This window comes from Cyprinodon tularosa, unplaced genomic scaffold (assembly GCF_016077235.1).
Source record: "Cyprinodon tularosa strain WSP-4 unplaced genomic scaffold, ASM1607723v1 ctg757, whole genome shotgun sequence".
Lineage (NCBI taxonomy): Eukaryota > Metazoa > Chordata > Actinopteri > Cyprinodontiformes > Cyprinodontidae > Cyprinodon > Cyprinodon tularosa.
In genome coordinates, this window is record NW_024039515.1 from 302,501 (window position 1) to 323,062 (window position 20,562).

The 20,562-nt window shown below is 40.8% G+C and overlaps 1 protein-coding gene across 1 annotated transcript in view; it reads right to left on the bottom strand.

Annotated features, from left to right (window-relative positions):
* Positions 1-20,527, bottom strand: part of LOC119773293 (dedicator of cytokinesis protein 5-like) — a 25,453-nt gene extending 4,926 nt beyond the window's left edge. Inside the window, exons 1-11 of the mRNA XM_038270233.1 lie at positions 20,385-20,527; positions 20,054-20,158; positions 19,614-19,755; positions 14,744-14,825; positions 14,568-14,652; positions 14,324-14,410; positions 14,049-14,225; positions 3,138-3,221; positions 2,917-3,054; positions 2,509-2,672; positions 2,217-2,331 (exon numbers count right to left, since the gene is read on the bottom strand). Coding sequence (XP_038126161.1) covers positions 2,217-2,331; positions 2,509-2,672; positions 2,917-3,054; positions 3,138-3,221; positions 14,049-14,225; positions 14,324-14,410; positions 14,568-14,652; positions 14,744-14,825; positions 19,614-19,755; positions 20,054-20,158; positions 20,385-20,474 — 1,269 coding nt within the window. The 5' untranslated portion in view covers positions 20,475-20,527. The remainder of the gene's footprint in view (positions 1-2,216; positions 2,332-2,508; positions 2,673-2,916; positions 3,055-3,137; positions 3,222-14,048; positions 14,226-14,323; positions 14,411-14,567; positions 14,653-14,743; positions 14,826-19,613; positions 19,756-20,053; positions 20,159-20,384) is intronic.
* Positions 20,528-20,562: the final 35 nt, after the last annotated feature.

Sequence of the window (20,562 nt, forward strand, 5' to 3'; positions counted from 1 at the left end):
TGGATGATGGATGGATGGATGGATGGATGGATGGATGGATGATGGATGGATGATGGATGGATGGATGGATGATGGATGGATGGATGATGGATGGATGGATGGATGGATGATGGATGGATGGATGGATGGATGGATGGATGATGGATGGATGGATGATGGATGGATGGATGATGGATGGATGATGGATGGATGGATGGATGATGGATGGATGGATGGATGATGGATGGATGATGGATGGATGGATGAATGATGGATGGATGGATGGATCCGATGGATGGATGGATGGATGATGGATGGATGGAAGAATGGATGGATGGATGGATGATGGATGGATGGATGGATGGATGGATGATGGATGGATGGATGGATGGATGGATGGATGGATGGATGGATGGATGATGGATGGATGGATGGATGGATGGATGATGGATGGATGGATGATGGATGGATGGATGGATGGATGGATGGATGATGGATGGATGGATGGATGGATGGATGATGGATGGATGGATGGATGGATGGATGGATGGATGATGGATGGATGGATGGATGGATGGATGATGGATGGATGGATGGATGGATGATGGATGGATGGATGATGGATGGATGGATGGATGGATGATGGATGGATGGATGGATGGATGATGGATGGATGGATGGATGATGGATGGATGGATGGATGGATGGATGATGGATGGATGGATGGATGGATGATGGATGGATGGATGATGGATGGATGGATGGATGGATGATGGATGGATGGATGGATGGATGATGGATGGATGGATGGATGGATGGGCAGAGCTGTCCAGAGGTTATTAGAGAGCAAACAGCGTCATGCAGACGGTTCAGGGAGAAAGCTTTAGAGATATTTAGACAAACCCCTGAAAATGACAACATGCTGAAAATTATAAGACCTTCCAGCTTGAAAATGAGTACGAGTATAAAACCAGAGCTATACTGGATAGGTTTACATCAGAGCCCCAAAAATATCTAGAATAACAACAATTCCTAGTTATTTATATCGTCAACATCAAATATTGAATTGGATCTATTCTTGCAGCTTTATTCCAAAACGTCCTCCTTTTAATTTTTGTTTTGTGCATTTATTAACCCGTCTCAAATCACAACCCGAATCATATAATTCAAAGAATCTTTGCAGACCGTCAGGAACGTTTACTTTAACTTTATATATTTGCATTTTTTTATGAAAAACTCCTTAAATTTCATAATATAAGATTCTATAAACAGTGGATTAGCATTTTCATTTAAATGTATTCATTTATTGTTAATTTGGATGTACAGCCCACACACTCGTACGCAGAGTGAACAGTAAATGGGATTTAAGCTACATCATTTACATTTTATCCATATTTACACTAGCAGGCAAAATAAAATATGTTTCCTTGTTCTTGCCACCTTGAGGAACAAGAACAAATTTCAATTTTTTTTTGCTGAGTTTGCAACGAGATTTAAAACAATCGGCGTTGCTTAAGAACGAAAAGTGGCGCCCTCTTCTGGATGCCAACAACATGACAAAGCTGAAGGATTGTCTGTTGAAGCCCAAGTCGGGTCTTTTTTCTTCAGGTTTTAGATGATTCAGCAGATTTCCATTGATGGGTGAGTTCCAATTATCTAAATCCGGTTGGTTTATGCAGGAAAAAATCTAAAGCCTTCAGGAAATCAGCCCTCAAACTGCAACTTTGGACATGATCAGATGATCAGAAGGAACAAATCTAGATCTTATTAACCCATAAATGACAATTAAATTGGACAATTTCTTTGGATAGAAGGTTCCAATATTGTCTGTCCTACTGAAGCCAACATTTATAATTATTTATGTTTTGTTCCCAACATTGCTATAGTTATTTTATGACACTAGATTGAATCAAAGCATATTCTAACATGCATGAAGCAAAGTGCGGATCTAGAAATCTGTGCCAAGACTTGAGCGTTAGCCTTCAGTGGCACTTCAGTGTTTAATCTGACTCAGACTGAACAGTTCTGCATAAAGAAAAGACAAAAATTCAGTCTGTAGAGATGCCAACGGCTTGCAGCTGTATTTTAAGCAAAACTTTGTTCTAAAAAATCTGGAAGAAACAACTAAACTCTCAGTTTTGCTTTTTTTTTTTAGGCCTATAACGCGTCTACAGCTATGAGGACCGTAGCCTAAAACAAGCTGCATAAGGCACAGTTGGTCAGACGTAAGGCCTTACCTCGTCTGTGTCCGACTGCTTCTCCAGCAGGACCTGGGATTTGCTCATGCTCCACTCCTTTCTGTTCTTCCTAGAGATCCTGTTGTCTTCCTCAGAGCGGGACAGGACAGAAATCCTGCGTTCACCAGGACAAAATAACACAGACACATTAACAAACGACCCGAGGCACAGAGACGGCTAGAAAATGCATAATTAAAGTGACAAATGACGGCGTTTTATTGCAAGAAAAACAAAATATCCATGTCTGAATATATGTCATGGGGGACTAAAGTGAGGATGCAACGGCACTGACTCTTGGGAGGAGGGGCCATCCGAGGATGCAGAACCGCTGGAGAGGCCTGAGGAGGTGCTTGACAGGGTGGATGCGGTGGACATGCGGCGCAGGGTGGAGGAGAGGATGTAGGGTACGACAACGGAGCCCACGCGACTCTTCTTCTTTTCAGTCAGAGAGCAGGGCTGGGACACACAAATAGGATTAAACATCAGCGGGGTGCTGGGGAGGGGGGATCTTGGCAGAAAGATGCAGAGTGACAGAAGCAGCACAGGATGCAAAAGCCTGGCTAAAGGAAGATTTATGGTCCTGTGCTGATATAATGTACACTACCCTTTGAATGAAAGGCATTTGATAGGAAGGCAAGTGGGCCAATAGCTTAAGTTGGCACCCCGCTGCATAAAATCGAGTTAGCCGTTGGCAACGCACCAAGGTTATGACGCCATACAGCTTCTCCACTTTCTCCCGGAGATCTTGGAAGCAGGTAACTAAACGATTGTGTAAGGGCCTCAGCTGCTCCGTGGCCTTCTCCCCATGGATGCGGATCCCATCTTCCAGGAGAGGAATCTGGGTGGAGGAGAGGGAGGAATTAAGCAGAGCACCACACGTCTGCCAAAGGAAGAAAAAAAAAAGATGGTGGACAAGTTTACCTGCAGGGCGATGAGCTGTTTCAGGACTTCGATGCGATCGTGGTCTTCCGGATGCTCTTGGATGTAGGTGTCGGTAAAGAATGCCTGCGGAGGAAAAAGACTGGATGACGACAGGAGAAGCATATAAAACCCGCTTATTAACAACATGGCTGCAAGCAGCGGAAAAAAAGACCCCCGGCCTTATGAAGATAGGACTCTATCTCGTAACAGAAGCCAGAGATATCATGTAAAAGAGACGTAGACATCCGTTGTTGTCTACAGACTACATTATTGTGGCTTGGAGGCATTGGACACATTTATCTGCTTAATAACATCCTACATCTCAATCCTGAGGAAAAAGCTGTCAAGTTATATGTCTTTAATAAAGTTTATAATCCTAATACCTACTATGGCGTAAAAATAAGCTTCAATCTCCTCATGTGACCTCAGTTAAATTTATAGAGAGATCATATTTCTCCTACCTTAGCTTCTCTTCATCGGCTTCCTATAAAATTCAGAATAAAATCCTCCTTCTCACATATAAAGGCATAAATAACGAATCTCAGAACTTTGCTCTGAGCCCACATGTTTATTTGTGGTTCCTATAATTTCTAAAAGTAGAATGGGAGGCAGATCTTTTAGTTATCAGGCTCCTCTCCTGTGGAACCAACTACCAGTTTTAGTCCGTGAGGCAGACACCCTGTCTACTTTTAAGGCTAGGCTTAAAACTTTCCTTTTTGATAAAGCTTATAGTTAGAGGGGTTCAGGTTATCCAGAGCTATCTCTAATCTGTTAGTTATCTAACATTATGCTCTCTCTGCTTCTTCCCTTCATCTGGTCTGTTCCTGTTTAGCTGTGACTCCATCCTGGAGAGAAACATCAGCTGTGCCACTGCCATCAACACCTTTGTTTCTAGATGTTGGAGCTTGGCCTGTTTTTCAGTGTAGTCCTGTTTCTCTGACTGTGACTAACTGGATGTGCTCTCTTCATCCTCTGACATGGGAGCTGGCTCAGAGCTCGTCTGCCTGCACTGCAAAAACAATCCAGAAATAAGTAAAAAATGGCTTAAATTAAGTATATTTAGCCTTAATTTGAGTAGATAAATAAGATGATTTGCCAATGGAATGAGTATTTTTACTCTTAAAATAAGATAGTTAGATAATATTTACTTGAAATAAGAGGATAAAATAGTTTTTTCTTATTTTAAAAGGAAATTGTCTTGTTCCATTGGCAAAGTGTCTTACTTACCTCCTCAAATCAAGGAAAAACACACTTATTTTAAGAAAAAATAACTTATTGAGATTTCTATTTTTTGCAGTGTGGCTGTGTGTTTCCTAGACGGGGCCGTCTGTGGAGCTGGCTGACAGTTGCATTTTATATCTCTGCTTCTTTCTGTATGTCTGTTTACATCTCTCTGCACCCCTCTTGCCCTCAGCAGATGGTCGCTCCAAACTCTCCTTTTTGATAAAGCTTCTATTTAGAGTGGCTCAGGTTATCCTGAGGTATACCTATAACTATAGTCCCATTTACACTACCCTTTTGAAACCGTGCCGAGATCGGTCCGAGCACGGTTAGCGAGATAACTGTTGAGCGTAAATGGCACGCACAACCGAATCATGCTAAACTGGTACTAGTTCATCAGTAGGACTTGGCACGGTTCAGTTCTGGCTCGGTTCTCATATAACAAAGAGCGAATTAGCAGACTGCGTCATCTCCTTACAGCCATCCGCCGTAATCATGACATTTCAGACATTCATAAAAATACTAGCTTCCTTACTGTGCCACAAGATTTCCAGCCTTTCTGCTTAGCAGTGTGATGAACCTCAACATTTGTCTGTAAGATGTTGAGCTATCACGAACTATCACAATTACAACCATGCTTCCTGAATGATACAGGCGCCACCATGTTGGTTTACTTTTTTTACCTCTAGAGAGCAGCAGTACCATAGATCGCCACTAGAAAGCGAGGAACCGTGCTAGCATGACGTGTAAACGGTCGTAAGGAACTGAGCTCTGCACGGTTAACTGATCCAAGGTCGGTTATGCTGCAATAGGCTTAAAACCCATTTAAACTACCGTTTTGGAACTGTGCCGAGAACGGTCCAAACACAGTAACCGAGATAATTGTTTAGTGTAAATGGAACACAACCGAACCTCGCTAAATCTAGTACTAGTTCAACAGTAGGGCTCGGCGCAGTTCATCTGTGGCTCGATTCTCTGATAACAAAGCGCCTATGAGCAGACTGCATCATCTCCAATTTACATTCAGCTGACTCATTTTGCGGGTTTTCCGCCGTGTCCGGCTTTGCAATTCACAGATCTCTTCACCTGTTCACAACATGAACTTCCTCTCAGCCTATTGACATTAAATGGCATCAAAAGAGCGTGGTGCAGCCAGGGATGATGTCGATACTGAGGCCCTATATCCTCCTGAGTGTTATTATCGCTGCCATTTTTGAGTGTAATTCCCACCCTCAAAGCCGTAGTATCGTGGACCGCCGTTAAGAGGCGAGGACCCGTGCTAGCACGATATGTAAATGGTCGTAAGGAATCGAGCTCAGAACGGTTAACTGATCCAAGCTTGGTCCGAAGTCGGCAAGGATCGCTTTCAGAGGGGTAGCATAGATGGGGCATTTGTCTGTTGGAGGACATAGGGACTACTTTTCCTCATCCTACTTCATTCTCTATCTATTCGATCTCTATTCTCCAATTCTGTAGTATTTATTAGTTCAACCCATAACTTAATGTTCTCTCTGCTTTTTCTCATTAGCTTGATGTGGTCTTCTCAAACCCCCAGTAGAGTCAACAACACAATGCAAGCAATTGTCTGCTTTCACTACATGCTAATGAAGGAGAAGCAACTCCTGCAATGTCAATGATGGGATGCAATCAGCTGGTTTTCCATATACAGAACTTTTCACCAATCTGACTGGATGATGTAAATTAATTGTCCCTAAAGTTCCTTCAGATTACATGTTTAGAATTAGTGCAATAGAAATACACTAAATTACAGTTAGACAAACATCTCATCAGTGGCGGCTGGTGAAAAATATTTTTGGTGGGGCTGATATAGCCTAGTGTATGTCTCCAACTAATCCGGAATAAGAATTCAAATAAACAATTGGACAATACATACAATTTAACAGTAATGATTTAATTTACTATATAATAACAGTAACAGTGATGATTTTGGTCACTGTGACGGGGTTCTTTGGCCTCCAAGAATCCAGGCTCAGTCGGGTTACCGGTGTTGGTGATTTATTGTGCTCAAAAACTCAAAACAGGGTGCAAAAGAAACTAAACATGTACAAGATACTCTGGGCCTCAGCCTCCCTCCAGTTACCAGCAATGTAACAAAGAAACAGAAAACAAAAATTGCCGCTTTTCTTCCCACAGCCCTCATTAAATAGTTTAAGCCCCTCACCTCAGGCTCTCTTATTTCTGATTTCTTCTCATTAATCAGTTTTGTTCATATATTACCTCCACAAACAATTGATGTATAAAAAACAAATAATTTTTACAACTTAATTCTTTTACACAGATTCATTGACTTATTCAATTACACCAAACTGGGTTTGAACCCAGCAAAGACGCAGCCAGACTGAAGATGACAAGTCCCCGTAGCATAAACACGTACACCCCCCCCCACCCCCACCCACACACACACACACACACGGCTAACCCCACTGAAATATTAAGTGTGCACCCTCAGTACGCCAGCAGGTAACCAGGAACAGCTTGTGTGTTTTAAGTTAATGGAGCTACTGGTCTCAGCGCGAGTGTATTGGTCCTCACAAACACAGTATAACAGGAATGTGTGTGTGGCACGCAAAGTTTTACGCGACGAGGTGGATTCGTCACAGTCACAATAACCATGACATGAAATGTTCATATCCTACAACAGGGATGTTCTTCTGGCAAACGGGTAGATAAATAAGGATCTCACCGAATTTGGTGGAAGCTGCATCTCGCTCGTTACATTCGCCATCTTCCCTCTAATTGTCTGCACCTGCGCTTGGGTGCAGAAGCCTGTTAAAGCGCAGTATTTTCAGCGCCCCAAGACCATAAAGTTCGGAGACGCTGATTGGCCATTAAATTCACCTAGCAATAGTACATGATTGACAGATTCTCTGCAAATGTGGGGCTATCTGATCACAGCCCCCAGAACAGAGACGGTAGGAGTCTGTCTGTGGAAATCCACAAATTAATGACAGTAGATAGGGAAATGTAGTTTATATAATTTGTTTTGCTTATAGGTACACAGTCTAGAGAGTAAAACTGACATTTATGAGTTAATTTCTAAAAATATATTTTACGTTTCTCTCTTCTTATCAGGGAGGGCGGTGCCCCAGCGCCCCCTATGGGCCGGCCGCCACTGCATCTCATTGTTATTTACCTTCACACTTGCTTAATGTGCTAATTCTAAATTAAAGACTTTTAGAAAATGTTTCAACACCTCTTAATTTTGTTCCTCCCGAAATGACTGGAGCCTGGTTCACACACTTTTCTAACAAGAGTAGAAGTTATGTTTTAGATGTTTTATCTTTCTTTAAAATATCTTCTGCGTCTCCAAGTTGCTTTTAGGGCCATGCTGGTATAGAAATCATTTCATTATGAATAATGATTATCTGTTATCAGCTTTAGCCAGCATCTTCAGAAGGCCCGCTGCTTTTGTTTTCTTAGTCATTGTGCACATTTCATCCCATAACTCACGCTCATCTCTGGGACACAGAAGCCATCTCCTAACCTAACAGTATAATCTGGACATTCCCGTGAGGTTCCTGCCTGCATATGACTTTTAAACCGATGTGGCGTGTCCAGGCATCTGTAAAATGTACCCAAAGGCAAACAAGATCATGGAGGTCCAAAGTTCTCCTCCACATATCCTCATTAATTTTATCAACACTTTTCATGACATCATTTGTATTCCTTTGAAATGCAGCCCTCGTCTCCATCTTTTTTCACATTTGAAAATTAGAAAGCAACAAATGTTTATCTAAAAAAAAAAAGTTGGGATTTAGAAAACAAAAATCAATTTAAAAGTGCAGGAAAAGGTTTAATCTGATTCACCATCAGTGAGAAGAAAGTCACATATTTTCATACAGAGATTTTAAACATATGGATCTTATGGTGGCCAAGATGTGCAAACACACTGCAAATAAATAAAAAGGAAATACAAAAATAGCTAACCTTGCCAAATGAGCATGCAGAACACAGGCAAAAAAAAAAAAAAGCAAGGAAAACCAGTTGATTAAATCGACTCGACTCTAAGGCAATCCCTCACACTAAGCATGCTTGAAGCGACAGTGGAGAGGAAAAACTCCCTTTGAACATGGAGAAAACCTCCAGCAGAACCAGGCTCAGTGTGAGCGGCCATCTGCTGAGGCCGACTGGGTTTCATGGAGACAGAAGCAGAGATACAAAAAGCAGCTGTAAAAGGCGGCCCCGTCCAGGAAACACACAGCCAGGCAGACGAGCTCCGAGCCAGCTCTCATGTCAGAGGATGAAGAGAGCACATCCAGTTAGTCACAGTCAGAGAAACAGGACTACACTGAAAAACAGGCCGAGCTCCAACATCTATAAACAAAGGTGTTGTTGGCAGCAGCACAGCTGATATTTCTCTCCAGGATGGAGTCACAGCCAAACAGGAACAGACCAGATAAAGCGAAGAAGCAGAGAGAGCATAATGTTAGAGATTGAACTAACAGATTCTGCAGAGTGGGAGAATAGAGATAGAATGAAGCAGAATGATGAAATGGGGGTCCCTATGTCCTCCAGCAGTCTAAGCCTATAGCAGCATAACTATAGAGATAGCTCAGGATAACCTGAGCCACTCTAACTATCAGCTTTATCAAAAAGGAAAGTTTTAAGCCTAGCCTTAAAAGTAGACAGGGTGTCTGCCTCACGGACTAAAACTGGTAGTTGGTTCCACAGGAGAGGAGCCTGATAACTAAAAGATCTGCCTCCCATTCTACTTTTAGAAATTCTAGGAACCACTAGTAAAGCTGCAGATTGAGAGCGAAGTGCTCTGTTAGGAACATAAGGAACAATCAGATCTCTGATATAAGATGGAGCTTGGCCATTTAAGGCTTTATATGTGAGAAGGAGGATTTTAAATTCTATTCTGGATTTAAAAGGAAGCCAATGAAGAGAAGCCAGGATAGGAGAGATATGATCTGTTTTTAATTTTCATCAGAACTCTGGCTGCAGCATTTTGGATCAGCTGAAGGCTTTTAACTACAGTTTGAGGACTTCCTGATGGAAAAGAATTCTCAGCATCACCCCTGGACAGGATATTTCTAATTTTTGCAATATTGCGCAGATTAAAGAAGGAAATTATAGAAACCTCTTTAATATGGGATTTAAATGACAGGTCCTTTATGTGTTTGCAGTGGTTTTGCAGTTTACTTCCCTCTATATTCTGTTATTGCAGTAGTCCTCTTTTGCAGCATTTTTTCTTTTGCACGTTTGTTTATAAATTTTTATGCTTTCTGTACTTTGCTGTATTTCCAACTCGATTATGTATTTGCAGCCCGTTTGCACCCATGGGCCACAGTATGTTTCACCTGCAGTTTAATAAAAAAATAGATTTTAATTTTTTTTCCTGTCTTTCTTCATACAGAAAACCTTCTGCTTCACTTATTTGGAACCAGAGTGGAAGCAGTGTGTGGATGCACTTTGTGTGCCCTGGCAGAGTGAGAGGGAGAAGGTGTTCACCGGGGTAAAAGGTTCAGGCATAGAGTGCTCATTGGATATGGCTGTGAACAGAAAAAAACATTTATCATAAGGGATAGAGGAGAGCATGGAGCAGGGGGAGTTAGAGAAGACATTGTTACTGTAGCTGCAGGGACACACAGGGTTACCTATGAGATACATTCAGGAAAATTGTCTCACCTTAGTAGCTGCATTTATAATCCTGTCAGAATGCTGAGGATTTCACTTTTCTCACAGCAAAATTTAACAGAAAAATATTCCTTATAAACAATTAAAAGGATTTAACAAATTAAGATCATAAATAAACTGTGTGCCGAATTATTAGTCAAATGAGTATTTCAACCGCATCATCCTTTTCATACATGTTGCCTTACTCCAAGCTGTGTAGGCTTGAAAGCCAACTAGCAATTAAGTAAATCCGGTGGTGTGCATCTCTGTAATGAGAAGGGGTGTGGCCTAATGACATCAACACCCTATATAAGGTGTGCTTAATTATTAGGCAACTTCCTTTCCTTTGCGGAAATGGGTCAGAAAAGAGATTTGACAGACTCTGAAAAGTCAAAAATTGTCAGATGTCTTTCAGATAATTTCAGATAAATTTACCTAATAATTAAGCACACCTTATATAGGCTGTTGATGTCATTAGGCCACACCCCTTCTCATTTTCTCGTTTCTTGACAGTGTCGTTTCTAAGTCACCAATTTAGTGCTACTTGGTCCCAAAGGAATTTCCCATTGGGAACCTACTAGCACTAAGTTGCTAACTGGTTAGCAAGATGCTTCCGACAAACTGGCCACAACCAAACTAGCTTGCAAACCTCCCGCCACAAGAAACCTGCCCCGTTGATAAACGACCAATAACATTCACTTTATTCACTCGTTTAAAGTCGTGCACCACTGGGGAGAATTCAGAAATGCGATGGTTGGAAGAGCCGCTTCCCTACGACTTTAACAACATTTGGCAGAACAAGCAGTTCCCCCCCTAAACCAGAGGGTGGCAGCAGTGACTATTGACAGCTTCAGCATCAGACTCAAAGAGGTCCAGAAGTGTAATACTGACGACAAAAACAGAAGAAAGTTGAACTAAAGTTGAGCAGATCAAAGTATCAATCTGCTAATTAAACAAGAGACCGGAGAGAATGAAGGGGAGAACAGGACAAACACCAGAGGCTGCAGACACACACCGAGCCTTATGTATAAACTTATGAAAGAATTTTAAGGAAACTGTTTGGGTTTAACCAGGAATGAAGAAAAAAAAAAAAAGGAAGATTCAGCAGAGAAGAACATAAACTAGAGATTGCTCCCTGTACCCACCAAACTGCTTTTTATTTTTGCTTGAAAGTGTTTTAGAACTAACTAATTTAAATATCAAACAAGGAGAGTGCGAGCAAGCAGAAAATTCGGTTTATTAAGTGTACTCCCTGTATGAAAAAGTGAGCACTCCCTAAACCTAGTGTCACCCAGCGACAACGGCTATCAAACACTTGTGATAAATTAATCTTTTCCAGAGCTTTGAAGGGTTCCAGCATGAACTGTCTTTTTAAGATCATGACACAGCTTTTTAATCGTACTTTGATTAGGACACTTCACAGTCTTAAGTAAACCTGAGTAAATGGCAACCCCAAAAAAAAGCAACCTGACTCAGTTTTTGGTGAAGAACTTTCAACACCTATCCAAGACTCTGTTAGCTCGCACCAGTGCAATCTGTGGTAGGAGAGCTGATGTTTCTAAGTAGTATGGAGATCCATCCTACTACGCACATTCCAAGACAGATGCGGTTCAAATACCAATCCATTGTTGGAGTCTTCTGTTGTTTATGTTGGTTTTTGTGTTTTTCTAATTGAATCATGATGAGTGTGCTTATGAAAACTCTCCAGTTCCAGGACTGAATTGAGTTACAAAGGTGGCAGTAGCCTACCTCCATTGTTATTATAAATACATACTAAGGGCTTTATTTGATAACAAATTGAGAATAGACAAAAATTAAAAAACAAAAATAAAAATAATATGCCCTATCCCCTGAAGAACATTTCCAGGATTAAAAGACTAATGTCTCAGCATGATCTGGAAAAACTAATCCATGCGTTTATTTTTATTTTAATTGATTACTGCAACGGTGTTTTCACAGGTCTGCCTAAAAAGTGGATCAGACAGCTGCAGCTGATCCAGAACGCTGCTGCCCGTGTCCTCACCAAGACTAAGAAAATAGAGCACATCACCCCAGTTCTAAAGTCTTTACACTGGCTCCATGTATCTCAGAGAATAGACTTTAAAATACTTCTGTTAGTCTATAAATCTCTGAATGGCTTAGCACCTAAATACATCACAGACTTGCTATCAGTGTATCAACCCTCCAGACCACTCAGGTCTTCTGGCTCCAGCCTGCTCTGCATACCTAGAACCAGAACTAAACATGGAGAAGCAGCATTTAGTTCCTATGCTCCACTTATCTGGAACAAACTTCCAGAAAACTGTAAAAGTGCGGAAAGCCTGAGTTCCTTTAAATCAAGACTAAAAACACATTTGTTTAGGATTGCCTTCCAATGTTCTAGTTAAACAGTTCAACTAAAACATCATTAGTTCAACTTTTTTGTTACTGCATTTTAAATTTTATTTATTTTTAATATTTTTTCCTACTTGCTTCGATTCAGTTTTATCTTCCTGTATTTTAATCATGTAAAGCACTTTGCATTTTCTTTGTACTGAATTGTGCTATACTAATAAATTTGCCTTGCCTTGCCTTGCCTTTAGGATGAAGTGATCTTTTAGGGAAACTTTGTACGCAACCAGAGGGAAGCTACTGGCATATGAATTTAAAAATGTCAAATAACTTGACTTTGCACCTTTGAAGGTGTAGAGGGTGATTTTTTATTTCCTGGTGGATCATCTAAATAATTGGTCCTCCTATTTGTCAATCATTCTGGTGATATGCTCACGTAAGGCCGTCCGACGTACTCGTCCCGTTAGCTATCATTTTCTGCTCATGCGCACTTTCAGGCGTATATCTGTGCTGAGCTACAGTTTCAGACAGTCATTGAAGTTCACCTTTCTCACTGCGGTTCTTTAAAAAAGATGGCCGAGGGTCATAAGAAAAACAGTATCTGCAAAGTGTATGAGAAGAAAAGAAAGGTCTCAGATGAGGCAGATATATCCCAGAATGCTTTGCGGAGAGAGCTCTCCTCGCAAAGCATTATGGGATTTACTGTCACAGCAGCCTGCTGTTGCTACCCGACAGCAGAGACAAATGACAAAGATGGCACAGGCATCGCACGGTGGACCAACGGGGAAATGATCATCTGTCTGGGCAGTAAGTTAACCGAGTTCACTATAAAGTTCACTATATATTCCCCGCTCTATATAGTGATTGACAAATATAGGGGTTACGGCAGACGATCGGACAGAGTAAGCTTGTATGAGCAATGAGAACCATAACTATTAAACAGAGCGTGCACGAGGAGAAATGGGCTCATGCACGCCCTCGCACGCACATTTTATTTTAAGTGGAGAGGGCGGGTCTTTTAAAAAAATTCAAGAAAATGTATCGTTTCAAATACCTTTAACCTGGTATGAACTAATAAGTTAGAAAAATTTTTACATTTTAATGAATAAAAAGAACATTAAGCCATCTGATGTCTTTATAAAACATCTTGGATCATCATAAGTTATTTTTTCCTAAAGTTCATTAATGATGCAGAAAGGAAATTATTATAACGGAGAAGTCAGCTAAAGTTAACTGAGCTATCACTCATTCTAATGGATGATTTCTTTGTAAAAAAAAATTAAAATCTGTTTAAATATTTTCAGTTTAAACTGACTCAGTTAAATTATGCATTTAATCAGATGCAGCTCGGATTAAAATCACCACCTTGCGACTGCGCGCCTCTCCAGTCCCCCCCCAGTGCCACTCAGTCTGACCTTTTGATCACTAAATGTCACCACATTATGATTCTACCCAAGCAGACATTAGCGTGAGATCATGTCATCCTTACCTTGTGACTACTTAAATCTAAACGAAAAAAAGAAAGAAAGAATAAAGCTCCGGCGACCTTTGACCCCTGTAGTCAAGGGTGGGGAGAAGTTACTGATGTTTGTTCCTCTCATATTGAATAATAGAAATTATATGTGCATAGAAGACATGAAATATTCAAGAATCCAGTCACTGGAGGCAGAAAAAGTGCTCTCTGCAGCAAAAGTGTCATATTAAATCACCAATCCAGACCTTCTCGTAGTTGGAGAAGCCGCCCATCACGGCAGGGTCGACGATGCCGCTGAGCATCATGGACAGCGGGTTGATGGACAGCGAGCGATCGCAGGCCTGCTGCTGCACCAGGTTGCTCAGCTTCTCATTGGCCATCTCCATCGTCTCTATGGCGTTCATCAGCGGGCTGATCTCCACCTGACACGCAGGGACGGCGAATACTTCATTAATTACACAAGATCTAATGACACGACTGGAAAACGTGCAAGGTTTAGGAGTGAGCGGCTGCTTCTCACCACTGAGACGGATTTGACTTCAAACCATTTGAGGATTCCAGGGAAACGGTAGGCGGTGATGTAAGTGGTTCTCTCAATCCACATGGTCTGTGGAGCAGAATATTAATATCATACTCTGGAGTGAACTTCTCAGATCTTTATTAATCTCCAGGGCATAATACGTGCATAGGCATAACACAGACTTCTCTGCTACATGCTTGTGCTTTTGAATCAATTTATAGCGTAGAAATAGAAAGGTGCTCACAGCAAACTCATTGTCCGGATCCTTTTCACCTTTCCTAAAGGGCCTGGAGTACTGGAACTGGTCGACTTCATTGTATCTATAATAGCTGCAGGGGAACGAGGAAGGACAGCGGAGTTAGCGCCCACCCTAGATATCCCACAGAAGCTAAATCAGCCTTTAAATGTTTTGTCACAGACTTTAATATCTGCTCTGGAACCCCCTTGTCTTTAAACTTCTGCGGCAGCGTGAGAACAGGCTTCACGGTGAAGCACTGGATGTCTGTCCAGTTCAGCTAAGGATAAAAAGCAGAAACCGCTGCAGAAAGGAGACAAGACAAATTGCTCTGAATCATTCTTTCTTTTATTTCCCCCCTGTTTCATTTGAGTTTGTGAGGCTGCAATTATATAGAGTGGTACTTGAAGCTGAATACAAGAGAAACCCAACAGGCATATATTGTACCTCGATGCGACGGTTTATTCTGAGTATAATAAGCAAATATCCGTCACCGCTGAAATATTACATTTTTTTTAGGTTAAAAAAAAGCTTTGATGTATTTATAAGGTTATTTTTCTTTAAGAGTAGTCCTCTAACAGCTTTGTTTATAGAGAAACTGGACTTTTTTTGTTTTTTGCTTATTTTTCTATAAAGAATTGGTTCCACTACATTAGAGCAATTTGCGTTTTACGGTAAATTATTACTTGAATTTAGCTTTAGACTTTAACGAGACCTTAAGGGTCAAAATTATCCAAAGGAAAGTCTCCTCAGCATGGTTGATTAGAATAAAAACTCTTTTTAAATCTGTTACCTTTACTGTTACTCGGACATAAGCTTCAGTACAGCTGCTGCATAACTCATAACTGTTTGTTCTTTTGTGTTTTAGACATAGTAGCTGTTTGTATGGTTTTGCTGTCTTCTTTTTTTTCCTCTTTCTGTTTGTATCCAAAGGATCTCTTTTCTTTCCACTGATTTTCTTTCCTCTGTTTCTATCAGGTTCAGCATTATCGGTCACATGTAAATTTGGTATAAAAAAACCAAATACCGTATTTTCACGACTATAAGGCGCATATAAGCGTCTTTTTTTTCCCTCAAAATGTGCGGCGCGCCCTATGTTTGTTGTTACTGCGGACGTTGTTGAGACTAGAGACTGACATTTTTTCGGGAATCCCACGGGTCACTAGGATCGATGCCAAAAAATAAAATAAAATAGAAAGAAAAAAATCCAGTACTGGCGCCGCCATTTTGTAGTTTTTTTTCCTTGAAGCCTACACTATAATGCAAGTCAAAAAAACTACACGACCCAAAAACCAACAGTGCTTCCGCTCTGAGTTTTTCACCCGTGCTCAAAAACAAGAATGGGAGTGGTGCAGGAGCGGGAGTCATTCTGAACGGGAGCGGGATGGGAGTGGGAGTAATTTCACCAGGAGTGGGACGGGACACGATTTAGATTTCTACTCTGGCCCGGGATCGGGACGGGACACAATTTTTTTCGGTGGGAGTGGGACGGAACAGGAGTGAAAATCCACTCCTGTGTCTGTCTCTAGTTGAGACCACCATGAGAACGTTAAAGGGGGAAGTGTGGGCGTGGATTGTGTATAAAAGAACAGGTATGTGCTTTATGCAGAACTCCTTATCTCCTCATTGAGGAGATGATGAAAGAGTGGCTGAGGGAGGTGTATGTAAGAAGACCAGGTGTTTTTTTCCACGCATCACCATCGCTGTTAATCTGTGACTCCATGCGTGCTCATCTCACAGCCGATGTGAAAAACGTGGTGAAAAAAATGTACGCTGCGCTTGCTGTTGTTCTGCTCGACATCGGTGTGAACCGGCCGTTCAAAGTAACGCTGCGTTCACACCGGACGCAGCAAGATCTCGTCTGCTGCTTCCTTTTTGCTGCTTGTACCAGTTTAGTTCTGACATGCGGCTGAAGCAGCTTTGCTGCTCTGGCTGCGAGGTGCAAAAGTGGGTCTGACGCGCGTTGGGCGGAGCTACTCTATCCTTTCTTTGCCTTGCAGCTATATTTGCTGTGATCAGCGGGAATAAAGTAGTTTTAATATGTTTTTAAGTGAGTAAATCCGACTGAAAACTTAATCAGTGCAGTCAGTTCATCCAGATTACCATCCTGCCTTTCAATATTAGTTCTGTCAGAGCCGCTCAGACCCCCACATACCAGCGGTGCGCTGTCAGTAGGAATCTCATTCAACAGCAGCCTCTGGTAAGTGTTTTTCATCTATATAATCTAAACTGCAGGCACCAGGATAATAAAAGTGAACATATTCTGCCGGCAGATTTCTGCATTTTAAGTTAATTTATGCATCAATAAACTGTTTCAGAGGAGCGATCACAGCGCTCTGTGTCATCAAAGCGATGTGTCTGTCTCACGGCCAGCTCCCAGCTTTGATTAATACTTTGTAATAAATACATGAAAAAAGCACAATCATACGCAGTAGAGGTATTTAAACGTAGTAGAGGACATGTACCTGTATATAAAACCTGCGCTCTATAATCCAGTGCGCCTTATGTGTGTGTTAAATACAGAAATGGCACACATAACTGAGACTGCGCCTTTTAGTACGGTGCGCCTTATGGTCGTGAAAATACGGTAGATAAAGTAGTTTTGGGTAATCAAGGGGGGCTTCTCACCAACAAAGCCTCCCTCACCAAAACACATCTGTTCAGTAAAACAGTATTCAGATTTCAGTTCTGCTGCCATAATGCTGAACAGGACAAAAAAGAAATAGATAAATCTGTAAACATTGGGTAGTAAAAACAGCATTAGCATCCAGTACATCTGGTTCTGTCCATTTCTAAATGACCTTTAAACACATAAATAATATAACTCTTCGTTATAATTTTTATTGCTTAGTTTAGAGAAAGAACAATAAATCAGCCTGATGACACTTTTACCCATATTAGCATTTGTTTTTTCTTGTATCTGATAAATGCATATGTTAGCCTATTCAGTGTGTTAGTTCCCAAACAGGGGGCACGCCCGCTAGGGGTGACAAATTATAAATTAGAGGGTCTTTTAAATTCATTTGTCGATAGCCATGTTGAAATCTAGAATAAACAGCTAAACTTAATATAACTGCACTTTAAAGGTGCCACTTATAGTGATTTAAAGTAGATTGTACCGTAAATTTTCGGACTATAAGCCGCGACTTTTTTCCCCATTTTTCGACCTTGCGGCTTATATAAAAATGCAGCTTATCTTTGGACTTTTACAGCTAACGGCCACTAGGGTAATACCTAAATCTATGGATTTTACCATCCACCATATTGACATCACATTTGCTTCAAACACACAAATACGGTAGCCGCGCGCGGGAATGCGGAGGTCCTCCGGAAGCAGACTTCTACCGCGAGTGGTATGAGACAGAACGACAGCGAGAAAGACGGACATTAAACATAAAGAACCTGCGGCTTGTATATGTATAAATCATGCAATTTAGCTTCTGCGGCTTATATTCAGGTGCGGCTTATAGTCCGAAAAGTAAAGTAGTTTATTTCATCTCAATATCTGATTTATTGCGGTTGACTTTTCTGCTGTTCTTGTTGCTGCTTTATGGAGCCAGTGAAGGTGTTTTAGGAGGGCTGTTACACAGTTTTCAGACATGCTGGCTGCGAGTCACATGCACGCACATGATTCAAAGATTTGTGTAAATTAATACTTTTGATATTACAACCCTTGTAAATGACGTGACCTGAGAGAAGAAAAAATGGCTAATTTACAGTAGAAGACTCCCTCACAATCTGTCATCTCTTGCTGACCCACGTTTTTTCTATAAGACTTTTCACAGACCCGACTCAGAGGCGCATCAGATGTTTTTAAAGCGAGCTTCTCAGCAGTAATGGCAGGGACAGCCAATTACACACAAAAAAAAAATATGGAGGGCCAATCAGGAGCCTGTGGGTGGTCTATATACTCAGGGAAGCGGGCTTCAGCCTGAGCTGCTGTTTTCCGCTTGGTCCTAGTGCTTGATGATTGTCTGTGTATTGTAGCATAACGTTGTTTTTTGGAAAAAGTGCAGAGTACATGTTACAAGACAAGACGATACAAGACAAGTAGGGTTGTCAAAAGTATCGATACTGAAACGTTGTATCCGGATACAATACTCATTTTCAAAAGTATCGATAAAGCCATCTAAAGTGCAGAATAGTGGAAAATGCACTTTCTGAACACTGTGTGATTGAATAATTCTGTGCATTTTTTTAACAGGTGCAGCTGCTGAGAATTATTTTTGTTTAACTGGTTTGGCTAGTGTCATTGTTATGTCTGCAAAACATATCCAAGGAAGGAACACTTAATTTTAATTTTATAAGTTTTTTTTATCAAGCTTGCTTAATATTGTGCTCAGCATACAACCCCAAAATATTATTCTTATTGTTTTTTTTTATTTATTTCTTGTATTTTTTTAGTAATGAAAATATTTCTGTTGAATTTTAGAGTCTTTGTTTTTATTCTTGCACTAGAAAAACCATCTAGAAATACTTAAAAATTTCTTAAATTAAGTGTATTTACCCTTAACTTGAGTAGGTAAATTAGATAGTTTGCCAATGGAATGAGTATTTTTACTCTTAAAATAAGATATTTAGATAAAATGCACTTGAAATAAAGCAATACAACTGTGTTTTCTTATTTTAAATGCTAATTGTCATGTTCCATTGGCAAAATGTCTCTTTTACCTTCTCAATTCAAGAACAAATGCACTTATTTTAAGAAAACTTATCTAGATTTAAACTTTTTCCAGTGTCTGGTATCGAAAAGGGTATCGAGTATCGAATATTTTACTTAGTATCGGTATCGGACAACACTAAAGACAAGAAACTTTAATCTTGGGCAAAACTATCTTCAGGCTGATTTTTCGGTCGATCTCTAACTAACCAATACAAATTATAATAATGAGGCATATTTATGTGTTTGAATACATTAAAGCATCACTTAGAAATAGACAGAACCAGATGCTTTGATTTCTAATGATGTTTTTATGACTTTTTTTATGTTTGTACTCCAAGCAACACTTTGGATCATTTTGTTTTTTGGGATTAAGAAATGTTTTAAAAGGATACGCTGCCCAGGTGAGTTAGAGATGTCGTCTCCAGGGGGCGCCGTGCTGGTCATCCGGACTGCGTTTGGGAACTGAGAGAGCAGCTTTAAGCTGAAATCTTCCAGCCACTCGTACTCTTTTCCTCTGTAGATGAACATTTTGTTCTGCAGGATAAATAGAAAGAAACATTGTGTAGAACATCAAATCAAAGCCTCTCAAAACAAAGAATTGTCATTGAGGTTAATTTACATGCTTAATAGGGGTGGGGTGGATGATTAAAGCTTCAACATGGCTGCATTCTTTCTGACATTCTCTTGTGGCATCAAAAAGCCAATAACCTTTATTGGAATTATTGCACATTGCCCCGAGAAATATTTCAAAATGTCAGCTCGTTGCATAAGCGCGGCGATATGAGGCTGTCTCCAAGTCTCCATTTATTGAAACAGGTAATCATTTTCTTACCCTGAGGAAAGAAGGGAATCCAAGGCCGTAATATCCAACAGCAAAGTACTCCGGCTGCGGCCGCATTGCGTGCAATATCTGCTCATAAAACTTGGCCTGTTTTTTCTACAACAGGAAAAAGTAAGGCGGTTAGATGTGGCAGCGTCATGTAATGAGGCTGTGTTGCACATATGTCGGTGGTTTAGAAAATGAAGAAACATTCACATCACAGCTCAGGAGAAGAAAAGCTTTCAGTCCTAAGAACGTCATTATTTCTCTATTTTCATGTTTTAAAAGGGCCTTTTAGCCTTTATCTTCCTTGCAGACTTGGTACTGATGTTGGAGCTCTTACCAACAGCTCGCTCAGCTCCATGAAGTCAAACATGTGGCTCTCGTGCATCTTGGCCAGCTGCTTGCCCAGCTCAATGGCCTTCTCCCACATCTGACAAGACAAGTGATGCACTCTTAAGGAGGGTCATAAAACATCAGCTTAGAAACAGAAGCACAACCACCTGCTCTCCCTCTGCTCT